Source organism: Phaseolus vulgaris, chromosome 7 (assembly GCF_000499845.2).
Source record: "Phaseolus vulgaris cultivar G19833 chromosome 7, P. vulgaris v2.0, whole genome shotgun sequence".
NCBI classification, from domain to species: domain Eukaryota; kingdom Viridiplantae; phylum Streptophyta; class Magnoliopsida; order Fabales; family Fabaceae; genus Phaseolus; species Phaseolus vulgaris.
Genome location: NC_023753.2, coordinates 34500720 through 34514207, shown reverse-complemented (window position 1 = coordinate 34514207; position 13488 = coordinate 34500720). Strand labels below are relative to the sequence as shown.

The following is a 13488-nucleotide window of genomic DNA, read 5'->3' as shown; positions in this document are numbered from 1 at the left end:
TTGATTATATGGAAGGATAACTAATTATCCTATGAAAAAAAAGAGTCATATGACTAAGTATGGCTAATGAATAATCGATTATGCAGGTGTGATAATTGATTTTGTGAATGTATTAATCGATTAGGTTGTAGTTAATAATTGGTTATGCCTCTTCATAATCAATTACCTTCACCTTGGTGCTTCTTTTTTATCCATCACATCTTACCTCAATGCATCAATACCACCAAATCAGCATCAAACCACCATGAAAGGACTACGAAACCACCGTGACTACCTCCACGTTGTACTTCACACACTACCAATAGGAACTCCACTCACACCAACCACTAAACGAAAACACTTAATCAAACCCAAACCAACATCAACAAAACTCAACTCGCACCAAGCAATCAACGAAAACACACACAACCAACACAACACAACACCAACTCTCAACCAAATCGAAGACAATAGCTCAAGCTAAATCCTCAAAGCATCGACTAAAGAACTAAAGAGCAACACGCTTATGCATTAATGAGTTTTTAATCATGAATTCAAATACTGAACAACCCAGTCAAAGGATTCCTATGAATACATTCAGGAATGCGACATGCATGGTGCAAGAATCTCTACAACCTAAAGAACACATTAAACACACACAATGAAATAAAATGAGGGTAAATTAAATTTTTTCACATTTGCCGTGTCTGTTTCTTTAACTTTCTTCACAACTAGAAGAGGAAACATGCTCATACATTTCTTACAAATGAATGTTCATAAATCATCGCATACCAATAATCCAAACAAGATTTTCAATGACCTTTTCCCATTCAGATGAATATAGATCCAAAAGAAAGTGTAATTGATTATGCATCACTTTTCCATAATAATTAATTTTTTCCAAAAGTTTAAGCAATTATATTCTTAAATTAGCTTTTAGAACTTCGTCATACTCACTAACTCTTCTTTTTCTTTCATTCTATCCAATAATCCTAACTCGATAAAAATAAAACAATAAAATCAAGACCTTATTTTGTTGGATAATAATACATTGACAACTCATATTTTATATACAATTACATTACAACTCTGAATACTATTATTTTAATATTTTTTCATATCATTTATTTATAAATTTATTCTTTATTTTATATATTTATTTCTAAATATACAACTCAAAAAATTATCAAAATGATTACTTTCCTATGTTACACTTTATTTTATAAATTATTCATAACTCTCACCCTCACCAATCTTGTTTACCTTTTCTGTATTAATAAAATGAAAAATTTCATTTTCTCATAGTGACCTGATAGATAAATCTTAGAACAGCCTTAAATAGATATGGCGAGTCAGAAGATTTACTGAGAACCCACGTGGCAAAACATTATTCGTCGATAGTACTACTACAGCTACAAGGATTTCAGCACCTACTAACCCACAAAGGAACTTTCCCATAGCCATCACCATCACAAGGAAAAAAAAAACAAAGGAAACAAACACAAAACTACCAAAATTCTGTCAAGAAAAGTTTTATAAAACTTTCTTCTCTTTCCTCTTCCTGTATCACACTTGAAAAGGGTATCATCAAACATTAACAATATCAACAACAAAGACAAGAAGAACATCAAAGAAAGACCCTTTTGGTGTTAGAGAGAGACAATGAAAATGATCCAAATAAGTGAAAGGTGAAAGCATGCTTTGTCGGCCATTAAAACTTCACCCCCAAAAAAAGGTTGATCCTTCTCACTCATTCTTTCATTCCCTTGTGCCAAACCCCACCCAGCAGAGAAAAGCCACAAATAGTGCCACCCCAGGAGGATGGATATTCATTCACTGATTCATTGAACCTTTAGTCTTGCTTCTTCCTCGGTCCCTGAAAACAAAATCGGGTTTGGATTTTTCTCCTCGAAATCTTGGCCTTTTCTCTTTCAGATCGAAGATCCCCACTTTTCATGTCCAAAGGCCACGTGGGTCTATCCTATTTTTGGCTAAAGTTTTATTAACTTCTTCATGGTTCTTCGCAATTTTCCTTCACAAGGAGTTGTTGATCCCAAGTGCTGGACCTGCTGCTTTTGTTAACATCTCTTTTTTTATGAGTGATGGCGGTCTTTGAATGAAAGGTGTGTTTTTCTTCGTGTGCTATTGTTTTAACCATTTTGAGGTGGCTTTCTGTGTAATATACATGTGTGTCTTTGTTTTTTCCTTTGAACCTGGCAATGGTGATCTGTTATTGTGGTATACGACTTTAAGTTAATTGGACCTACTCCAAGTTTGAATTTTGAGATTTTGTTAATTATACGAGTTACCAAAAATTTTCTGGTTTGTACAAATGCTCCAATAGAAGCAAGAATTTTCCAAAACATTTGGACTATTTCATTTCTGAACAAAGTAGCCTTTTTCAAATGACAGTAATTGATTTCATTTATGACAGATTTTTTTTTTGTCTGTTGTTAAAGTGATTGATTGATGGCTTACTTGTGCAGGTCTTGAATAGTAAGATGGCCGGCGATATTAAGGAGGGGAGAGCTTTGGCAATAGGGTATTCTTTTCTTTTGCTGCTATTGACTTCACTTCTTTGTAGCAGTGAGGGGTTGAACACTGAGGGGCAAATCTTGCTAGAGCTTAAGAATGGACTTCATGATAAATCTAATGTTTTGGAAAATTGGAAGCGTACTGATGAAACCCCATGTGGATGGAAAGGTGTAAATTGCACTTATGATAAGTATAACAATCCAGTGGTTGCATCTCTTAATTTGACTTCAATGGATCTTTCTGGAACTCTAAATGCTTCTGGCATTGGGGGTCTGACCCATCTGACTTATCTCAATCTTGCCTACAATGGGTTGACTGGAAATATCCCCAAGGAGATTGGTGATTGCTTGAATTTGGAATATCTTTATTTGAACAATAATCAGTTTGAGGGCACTATTCCGGCTGAATTGGGTAAGCTGTCTGTTTTGAGAAGTTTGAATATTTACAACAACAAACTCACTGGTTTGATTCCACATGAGTTTGGGAACTTGTCTTCAATGGTTGAGCTAGTAGCCTATAGCAACTTTCTTGAGGGACCCCTGCCTCGTTCCATTGGAAATCTTAAGAATCTTGTAAATTTCAGAGCTGGGGCAAATAACATTACTGGTAACTTGCCAAAGGAAATTGGTGGATGTAAGAGATTAATGCGTCTAGGTCTTGCACAAAATCAGATAGGAGGGGAAATACCAAGGGAGATTGGGATGCTTGCCAGCTTGAAAGAATTGGTTTTATGGGGAAACCAGCTGTCAGGACCTATTCCTAAAGAGATTGGGAATTGTAGCAGTCTTGAGAACATTGCTATATATGGGAATTATCTTATTGGACCTTTACCTAAGGAAATTGGCAACCTCAAATCCTTGAGGTGGCTGTATGTTTACAGAAACAAGTTGAACGGAACCATTCCAGGGGAAATTGGAAATCTTACTTCATGTTTAGACATTGATTTCTCAGAGAACTCTTTAGTAGGTAGTATCCCTTCAGAGTTTGGTAAAATAAGTGATCTAAGTTTGCTTTTTCTCTTTGAGAACCATCTAACTGGTGTTATACCAAATGAGTTAAGTAGCTTGAAAAACCTGTCAAAGCTAGACCTGTCAATAAATAATCTCACAGGGCCAATTCCATTTGGCTTCCAATATTTGACTAAAATGAAGCAGTTGCAACTTTTTGACAACTCCCTGAGTGGTATTATTCCCCCGGGACTTGGACTTCATAGTCCCCTTTGGGTTGTTGACTTTTCTGACAACAACTTGACAGGAAGAATACCTCTTCATCTGTGCCGAAATTCCAGTTTGATGTTGTTGAATCTTGCAGCTAATCATCTTTATGGAAATATACCAACAGGTATACTAAACTGTAAATCATTGGCACAGTTGTTGATACTTGGAAACAGGCTTACTGGAAGCTTCCCTTTAGAATTGTGTAAGCTGGAGAACTTGACTGCCATTGATTTGAATGAAAACAGGTTCAGTGGTACACTCCCTGATGATATTGGGAACTGCCACAGACTGCAAAGGCTTCATATTGCCAACAATTACTTCACATTGGAGTTGCCTAAGGAAATAGGTAATCTCTCTCAATTGGTGACCTTTAATGTTTCGTCAAATCTTTTCACTGGAACAATCCCACCTGAAATTTTTTCGTGTCAAAGGCTACAAAGGCTTGATCTCAGCCAGAATAACTTTTCTGGTTCCTTGCCTGATGAGATTGGAACACTTCAGCACTTGGAGATTCTCAAGGTTTCAAACAATAGGCTGTCTGGATGTATTCCTGCAGCATTAGGCAATCTGTCTCATTTGAACTGGTTGTTGATGGATGGCAACTATTTTTTCGGCGAAATACCTCCTCAGTTAGGTTATCTTTCAAGCTTGCAAATTGCAATGGATCTCAGTTACAATAACCTTTCGGGAAAAATACCAGTTCAGCTTGGCAGTCTCAACATGCTTGAATATCTCTATCTCAATAACAACCATTTGGATGGTGAAATTCCCAGCACATTTGAAGAGCTATCAAGCTTGTTGGGATGCAATTTCTCATTCAATAACCTCTCTGGGCCTATTCCTTCCACTAAAATTTTCCGAAGTATGGCTTTGAGCAGCTATATTGGTGGTAAGAATGGCCTCTGTGGTGCACCTCTCGGTGACTGCAGCACCAATTCTGCTTCTCACTCTGATACTTCAGGGAAAAGTTTTGATGCTCCTCGAGCTAAAATAGTCATGATCATTGCAGCTTCTGTTGGAGGTATTTCACTCATTTTCATCTTAGTTATTTTATATTTTATGAGACGTCCTCGGGAATCAATTGATTCCTTTGGAGGCACTGAGGCTCCCTCCCCAGATTCAGATATCTATTTCCCTCCAAAGGAAGGTTTGACATTCCATGATCTAGTTGAAGCTACAAAAAGATTTCATGAAAGCTATGTTATTGGTAAGGGAGCATGTGGAACCGTTTATAAGGCAGTGATGAAATCTGGTGAGACCATTGCTGTTAAGAAGTTAGCATCAAACAGGGAAGGGAACAACATTGAGAATAGCTTCAGAGCTGAAATATCAACTCTGGGAAGAATAAGGCATCGGAACATAGTGAAACTGTATGGCTTTTGCTACCACCAGGGTTCCAATCTCCTGCTATATGAGTACATGGAAAGAGGTAGCTTAGGTGAACTATTGCATGGTTCTGCATCTAGTTTGGAGTGGTCAACTCGGTTCATGATTGCTCTTGGAGCTGCTGAGGGTCTTGCTTACTTGCATCATGACTGTAAACCAAAGATTATCCACCGCGATATAAAATCTAACAACATTCTACTGGATGAAAATTTTGAGGCTCATGTTGGTGATTTTGGTTTGGCAAAAGTGATTGACATGCCCCAGTCAAAATCAATGTCTGCTGTTGCTGGATCTTATGGCTATATTGCTCCTGGTAATGTCCTATTCTGTTGTAGTTAGCTAATGTATTATAAACTTCATTTTGTATCTTGTTTTGACATAGATAGTCTAGTTTATCAAGGTAGATCATATTATTGCGAGTAGGGTCTTGTAGCTTATTATATGATTTGTTATTAAACTCCATGCTCAAACAATGTTTACTTTTTAGTTTCCTTATTGAAGAAAGTGAGTTTTGTGCATTAATCAGTTTTCAAATTACTTTTTCTGACTATAATTTTTTATGTTTCTATAGAGACTATCTGATATTGTTACAATCAGTTTACTGGCTCTGACTTTATCAGCTTACTAATAAATCTCATCCTTGAAACTTTTTCATCCTCATTTATGAGACAAACCTAAATTTATCTTCATGGTTAAGTGTTTATTAAAAAGAATTTTATACCACATGGATTTTGTTCATGTCATTTGGGACATTACCACCACTTGATGTCTCCTTTTTTTATTTTTGTTCTTCCATTTATTGAATACCTAGGACTAAATTTGACTAGTTATCAAATACTGTTTTGTGAACCATTTTTATCCTGTGTGGCAGAATATGCATATACCATGAAGGTCACAGAAAAGTGTGACATCTACAGTTATGGTGTTGTGCTCTTGGAATTGCTCACTGGAAGAACACCAGTTCAGCCACTAGAACAAGGAGGAGATCTTGTCTCATGGGTGAGGAACTATATCAAGGATCACAACAATTCTCTGACACCGGAGATACTTGATACTCGTGTAGATCTGGAAGACCAAACCACAGTGAATCACATGCTCACTGTTTTGAAGCTTGCTTTAGTATGCACAAGTGTGTCTCCTTCAAAGAGGCCATCAATGAGGGATGTTGTGAAGATGCTTATTGAGTCCAATGAGAGAGAAGGAAACTTGACACTCACTCAAACATACCATGATCTTCCTTCCAAAGATGGCTTGTGAAGAAAGTATGCAACAAACAACATCTCTATGACATTTTGTTAACAGAACATGAAATTTTTTTCTGCTCATTTTTGCTTTCCACAGGAAAAAATAGGAGATGATTCTTGTACATTGTTTCACTTCATTATGGCATTAGGCTTAACTCTTTTACCTTATAGCATTCTTTATATTTGATTCCACGTCTCTGTATTTTCTTTTGGAATTCAGTATATATGTCATATTAGTAACTGGATTGTACAGTTGAAAATTGTCATGGAATGTGCATCATGAAGATTATATGGTCAAGGAAAGGACAGATAATAAATATTTTAGATGTTCATATAACATGCTGCAACTTTCATTGATTGGTGAACAATTAAATTAATTTGCATTTAACATATTTTAGTTCATCTTCTTTGATTGAATTGGGACCACTTATAACATTTTTAGATATTTGTTGAAAGCTGCTGTTTTTATATTAATTATTCTGATGGATCTTTGCATTTCAATTTTAAAACTGTGTTTCTATCATCAAATTGCTATAATTTTATAATGAATACAAGCTGTTATTCACTATGAAAGAAATGCTAATCTTCAAAAAATATATTTTACTAAACATGCAGTTGGTAGAAGAGTATTGGATTTGGGTTTCTTAAACAAAGTTTTGTGCATAGAAGAAAATAATGTGATTGAGAAAAAAAATCTACAAAAGTTATCTCGCAAGTATCATGCTTATATATAAAAAAGAGCATATATTTTAAGGTTTAAAGTGTAAAAAAAAACTTTATTCTATTTATTCTATATTTTAATGTAATTAGTGGTTTATCCATATGCACACTTATGTATCTTAATTAATGTGTCTTCATGTATATGAGGTTAGATTTAAATTATTATAATATCAAATCATAGATCTAACCATATAGTTGGTGGAAGGAATAGTTGCGTAGTCTTACTTATCATTTTATTTTATGTCTTATATATAATTTTACAATTGTAATGCTTCCTACCAAATATTCAACTTTTCAATTATTTTATGATTGATGCTAATAATATTATATTTGGGATAAATTTTAGTGTAAAATACACTTTATCTAGTTTGACACTTTTTCCAAAGTATATTTATTGTGTCACTTTAACTCTTTATCCTTTTTTCATTATTAAAATTTGTAAAAGTTTATATACCGTAATTAAGTTATACATTTTCTAAGAATTCAAAACGGTTGCTCATTCATATATTTATTCGATTGTGAAATATTTTAATCGATTAATATTTTCAGAAATGATTTTTTAATTCTCTAGTTTAATCAATTATTAAAGAAATAATCAACTAACTTATTTTAAATCTCATCTGACTAATAAGGTGATAAAATCCTTTAAAACATATTTTCTTCTAATTCATTTTAGTAATGGTTTTGTCGATTAAAAAAATCTTATGAATACCTTATGTGAAATATTCAACCACGTACAATGAAAACTTGAAACATTCTAAACAAGTTTAGCATCTTCATCATTAAATATCATCATCAAAACAATTTCTCTTATGTTTTGTTTGGATTAGGGAGTGGAAAAGAGAGAGTGGATTTGAGATGATTTGAAGGGAAAGTGTAAAGAAAGTTAGGGTGTTTGGATTAAGGTAAATAGAGTAGAAAGTGTAGGAAAAGTTTATGAAAGTTTGTGAATGATGTGACTGGAATTATATATTTTTTAATTGATAAAAATGTAAGTTTACATATTTATCCTTATATTTAAAAATGGTTAAAAATTATTTTGATATATTTATTTATAAATTATAATTATTTTTAATTAAAATATTATTTAAATATTTGATAAAAAATTATTTTTCATTATTTTTATCTTTCCTTTTTTAATTAATATAATTATTATATAAATTTATTTTTTAATTATTAAAAAATATATTTATTTTTATCTTTATTATTTATATTTATAATTTATTATATATAATATGATTAATTATGTTTTTATAATAATTATTTTTTTTATAATTTTGATTATATTTTTTATATTTCAATTTTAATTATATTTTAAATAAAAATTAAAATAATTTTAGTTTAAAATAAAAAGGGTAAAAGAGAAAATTAAAGTTAAATATACAACTTTCTTCGCATATTTACGAAGAAAGTTTTGCAAGCAAATTTTTTTTCGATGCATTTTCATTTTTATTACGTGGATTCATCTTCATTTCACTGTAAATAGTGTTTCTTTGCCTTTCAGCGCTTTGAAACAAACACAGCCTTAAGATTTGAGATACTCTTAAAGTCCAATAGAAAGAAGAAATTGTTAGAGAAAATTCAACCATCCATATTTTGATTAAGTGTTGTTAAACAACAAAGTAAATTAAATATATGAAAGAATAAAATACACTAACCTTGATTGATGTCAATGACGAACAATTGATCATTCATCGATCAATCAAATATTGATGAAAGAAGCAATGGAAGATTGAATGAGAGAAAAGGTAACACATGTAAGTGTTCCACAAAATGAGATGATAGAGTAAGAAACCAATAAGAGAAATGAAAAAGTGATTTTAATTTTTATTACATAAAATAATTAAATTAATACTTTTTATTTAAATTTATTAATATAGAATGAATAATTGTAAAGTAAAATTAACTCATATTATTAATAATACTTTTAAACTTAAAATTCAAATTAACAAGTTAATAATAATAATATAAATATTTTATTAATTATAATAAAATTTAAATTAATTAATTAATTATAATATAACATTCATTTTCATTTTTATTAATAATTAATTTGATATTTTTAATATGTTTTCTTTCATATTATTGTACAATACTATTTTTACTAAGTAACTTTGATTTTCGAAAATCCTTTAATATAAGAAAATACCCATTACAAAATTGGAATTGCTTTTTTTTTTCTATTGGGATCCGCCAAGTTCTATTTTTATTAATTAAAACCAACTGATTTTTTTTTGTTACTATCCAATAATTCAAAAGTCATACTACCTTTTAGAAAATAGCCTTTTACGCCTAATTGAGCTCAGGAATACATCAAAGTAGGGTAATTGCTTATTGCATCCCATGTTGAATACGCACATGATCTCTTGAAATGATAAAAATATCATTTTTAGTTTTTAAATAAGAGAGAATATGGATTAAAATATTTTATGGATTTGCACTTTTGAAACATTTTTCCTTCTAGATTTTTTTTTTCAAAATATATTTTTTATATTCCAAAATTATTTTTTAAATGAAATTTTGATTTTTAAATTCTATTCTAGAATTTTATTTCCAAATCCCAAAAGTTTATTCCAGATTTTTTAATTCTTGAACTAAAAACAATTTTGAAAATTTAAAAATTGATTGCTTTTAGAAACTTGATACCGGCCTCTCATGGCCAACTAAATCAAGGGGGGAAAACTACTCAATATAGACTAATTCTTCTTAGATCAATTGTGATATGTACCTATTATTATTTTTTTAAAATTTTAAATTATCTTTGTTATTTTTTCTGGATTTTTACATTTTGAATGAGAAAAAAAAAATCAGATCTTAACATCTAAAAGATATTTATGTGTATAGAAATAAAATTGTGAATAATCATATCTAAAAGACATATCTCATTTTAGATTTATATATCTAAAACTGTCTAGTAGATATGGATATAAAAAATTAAAGATAAATTTTTATTTTTTTTATAAGGATGCATATCAGAAGTGTTATTGGGAGAATTAGCCCTAAATGTTATATATATATATATATATATTTATTTATTTATTTATTTGCATTGATATGTATGTACTTGGGTTGCCATAATATAGAATTCCATGCATCTATCAGTGAAAGTTAAGTTTGGTGCATGTGGGTGTCCTTTATTCAATATTAATTTTCGGAGGCTTTATTATTTATTTCTCAGATACTTTATTTTATGTGTTTTGGTCAATACACTATCGATTGAAGCAAAAGCAACTTATTTTAAAACAAAACTTCGTGGACCACTTTCATTAGAATAATTCAAATAAAAAAAATTCATATTTTATATTTACCTCTTAACGAAATAATCGTTTAAATAATTTAGTCTGTTTTGTCCTTCACCGACAAAATATTTTACTCATGTCATAATATTTTTTATTTTACTATTATAGTTTTATTTTCCACACAGTATTAATTAGTTTAATGTCTAACATGCTGCTGACTTGCCATGAAAAAGTAAAAAATAAAATAACGTGATTTTGTAATATGGTGTAATGATATTTTTACCTGTCGGTAGACAGTTACATACTTAACGCATACATCAAATATGTAAGATTAAAAAACTATGAATATTGTACATCTCACATCAATAATATTTCATTGTATATTTTTTTTATATAAGCAATAATATTTTATTGTATATAAGTGGGTGCAACCCTCATCTATGTGTCAGTTTTATGAAGTTTAATTAGGTTTAAAGTTCGTAATATGGTATTAGAGTGATCTAAAGTCTATCCTAACAAATATTTGTTGGGTTTATTAGGCTACCCACTATCGGGCCGTTATCGGACCATCCATAATATGTTATCCATCGCACGAGCTATCACTTTCGGCGTGAGAGGTGTTGGAAATCTCACATCGACTAGAGATAAAAATATTTCATTATATATAAGTTGGTGCAAACCTCACCTATATATAAGTGAGTGCAAACCTCACCCCATGAGCTAGTTTTATGAAATTGAGTTAGACTTAAATATCATTTTGTAATAATGAAAATAAAATATATAAAAAATAACTTAAATGATAAAATATGTAATTAGAAAGACTTAGTTTTTCTGACTATACAGATTCTTCTAATATTGAATAGGTTTATACTATCACTTATACGAAATAAAATTTAATTAATTTATGACACATAACTTCCTCAGGACTACTTTGCGTTTGAATGACATTAACTAGATGCTATGTGTTTTATATTTTAATGTATAGATAGTGTGTGGGAGGCTAACAAGAAAATATTCTTATTTGAATTTTAAGCAATAATATATGAGATTTTAAAACAAATAAATAAATAGAATAGAATAGAATATGTGCTTGCGAAGCATCCACGTAAGGTGATCTATGCTTAAAACCTAACCTAGTATGAAAATTGATGTGCTATCATAACTGGATCAAGAAAAGAAAAGACCAATTGGAGGCTTAATATTTTAATTCAAAATTTATTTAGGGTATGCATAATCAAGAAAAATAAATATTTCAGAAATAAAAACAGATGAATAATTTCAACTTTGTAAAAGAGTATGTTGTATTTTTTAAAACATTGATTTTTTTTAAAAAAAAAATAGGGTTGACATCATATTGTCTCATATGTACATTAAACTTCTAGAGAAGAGATCAAAACAAGTATGGTGTTTTGGAGAAAATTTGGCATCTTAATGTCCCAATGAAGAATACATTCAAGAAAACTTTCAAAAATGTACTATCTTCTATGGATAAAGATGCTTCATACGAACTAATTCATATATATATATATATATATATAAATTATCTTTAGTTATTTATAAATATTTTCAGAAGAGAAAAATAAAGAATTGAGATAAACTAAAATTATAGTTTATATATAACTTTAAATTATTATAAAAACTATAAGAGACAACTTCTATATATTATCTTATTTAAATTATTTTTAATTAATTGAAATAATATTTTATTTTTCTTAAAAGGTGTTATGAATAAAACTGTTTAAATAAATTAAAAATCAAAGTGTTTTACATGATATAATGATATACTTCTCCAGATGAGCAAGGAGTGAACACCCGATAAAAAGAACAAGAGTTAATTATAATTTTATTAAAGACCATAGTGGAGTGAATAATAATTTTATTGGAGTAATAATGTAACATATATGTTTATTTATTGTTTTTATGTTAATTTCTTTAGTTAGAATTTAAAATACTCACTTTCTTAATATATTTAAAGTTTCAACATGATAGTTTTCCTGTTAGTTAGAACTTAAGCTTAGTCTAAAATAAATCATATGAGCTATAATACTTTCATGATTTAATAATTACATAGATCATAATGCACATTGAAAGGTTATGTAAATTGGTTCTATCATCAATCAAAACAAGGATACATAACTAATAAGAGTCATGACAGTTACATGTCATTTAATCAACATGTTTCCTTCAATGTACGACTATATCATCCTTTCTTCCTAATATGATGACTTTATAATGAGAAGTCCATAATAGGTTCAAACATAATGTCATTTTCATCAACAATAACATAATTTGTTTTCCGCACCATAATTTGTATGCATATACATAAAGTAGAAAACATAGATTTCAAAAACTTTTATATATCAATAAGCTCACAATGTCAAATAAACATTAATAACAACATTCATTATTCACTAGTAGACATAATGTCCATATTCTCAACATGACCAATAAATGTTTTGGGTGGTAACCCTTTTGTTAAAGGGTCAGCAATCATAAGATCAATGCTAATATGTTCTATTGGCACTTTATGTTTCTGAACTTTCTGTTTAACGACAAAATATTTCAATTTCATATGTTTAGCACCTTTCGAATACTTGTCATTTTTTAGAAAAGAAGACAACTGCAAAATTATCACAATAAATTCTCAGCAGTTTGACAATACTGTTAACAATTTGAAGTCCTGAAATAAAATTTCGCAACCAATTATCTTGAACTGTGGCCTCAAAGTATGCCACAAATTCAACCTCTATGGTGGATGCAACAATGACTGACCGCTTCACACTTTTTCAATTGCTTCTCCGGCTAAAAGATACACATAATCAAATGTGAACTTTCTTGTATCTATACAACCAACAAAATCTTAATTTGTACATCCAATCACCTCAAGATAATCAGATTTCCTATATGTAAGCATGTGATTTTTTGTCCCTTATAAGTATCTTCTCTATTTGTTTCTGTTCCAAATCTTTTTTTGGACATTGCATGAGACTAAATTTGTCTCATTCTGTATTGGAACAAGAGATGTTGAACATTTATCCATTTTGAATCTCTCTAAAAATTTATTAAATATATGCTTTCTGAGACAAGTCTAATAGTCTTTGTGATCTATCACATAATATTTTTATTCCTATCACATAGTATGTCTCATCCATATCTTTCATTTCAAAG

General features: G+C 30.1%; 1 protein-coding gene across 1 annotated transcript; it reads left to right on the top strand.

The window, feature by feature from the left end:
* Positions 1-1441: 1441 nt before the first annotated feature.
* LOC137830277 (probable leucine-rich repeat receptor-like protein kinase At2g33170) lies at positions 1442-6622 on the top strand. Its single transcript, XM_068637527.1, has 3 exons — positions 1442-2102; positions 2466-5430; positions 5989-6622. Exons 2-3 carry the CDS (start codon positions 2481-2483, stop codon positions 6372-6374), a joined length of 3336 nt encoding a protein of 1111 aa, XP_068493628.1. The 5' UTR covers positions 1442-2102; positions 2466-2480; the 3' UTR covers positions 6375-6622.
* The last annotated feature ends 6866 nt before the right edge of the window (positions 6623-13488 follow it).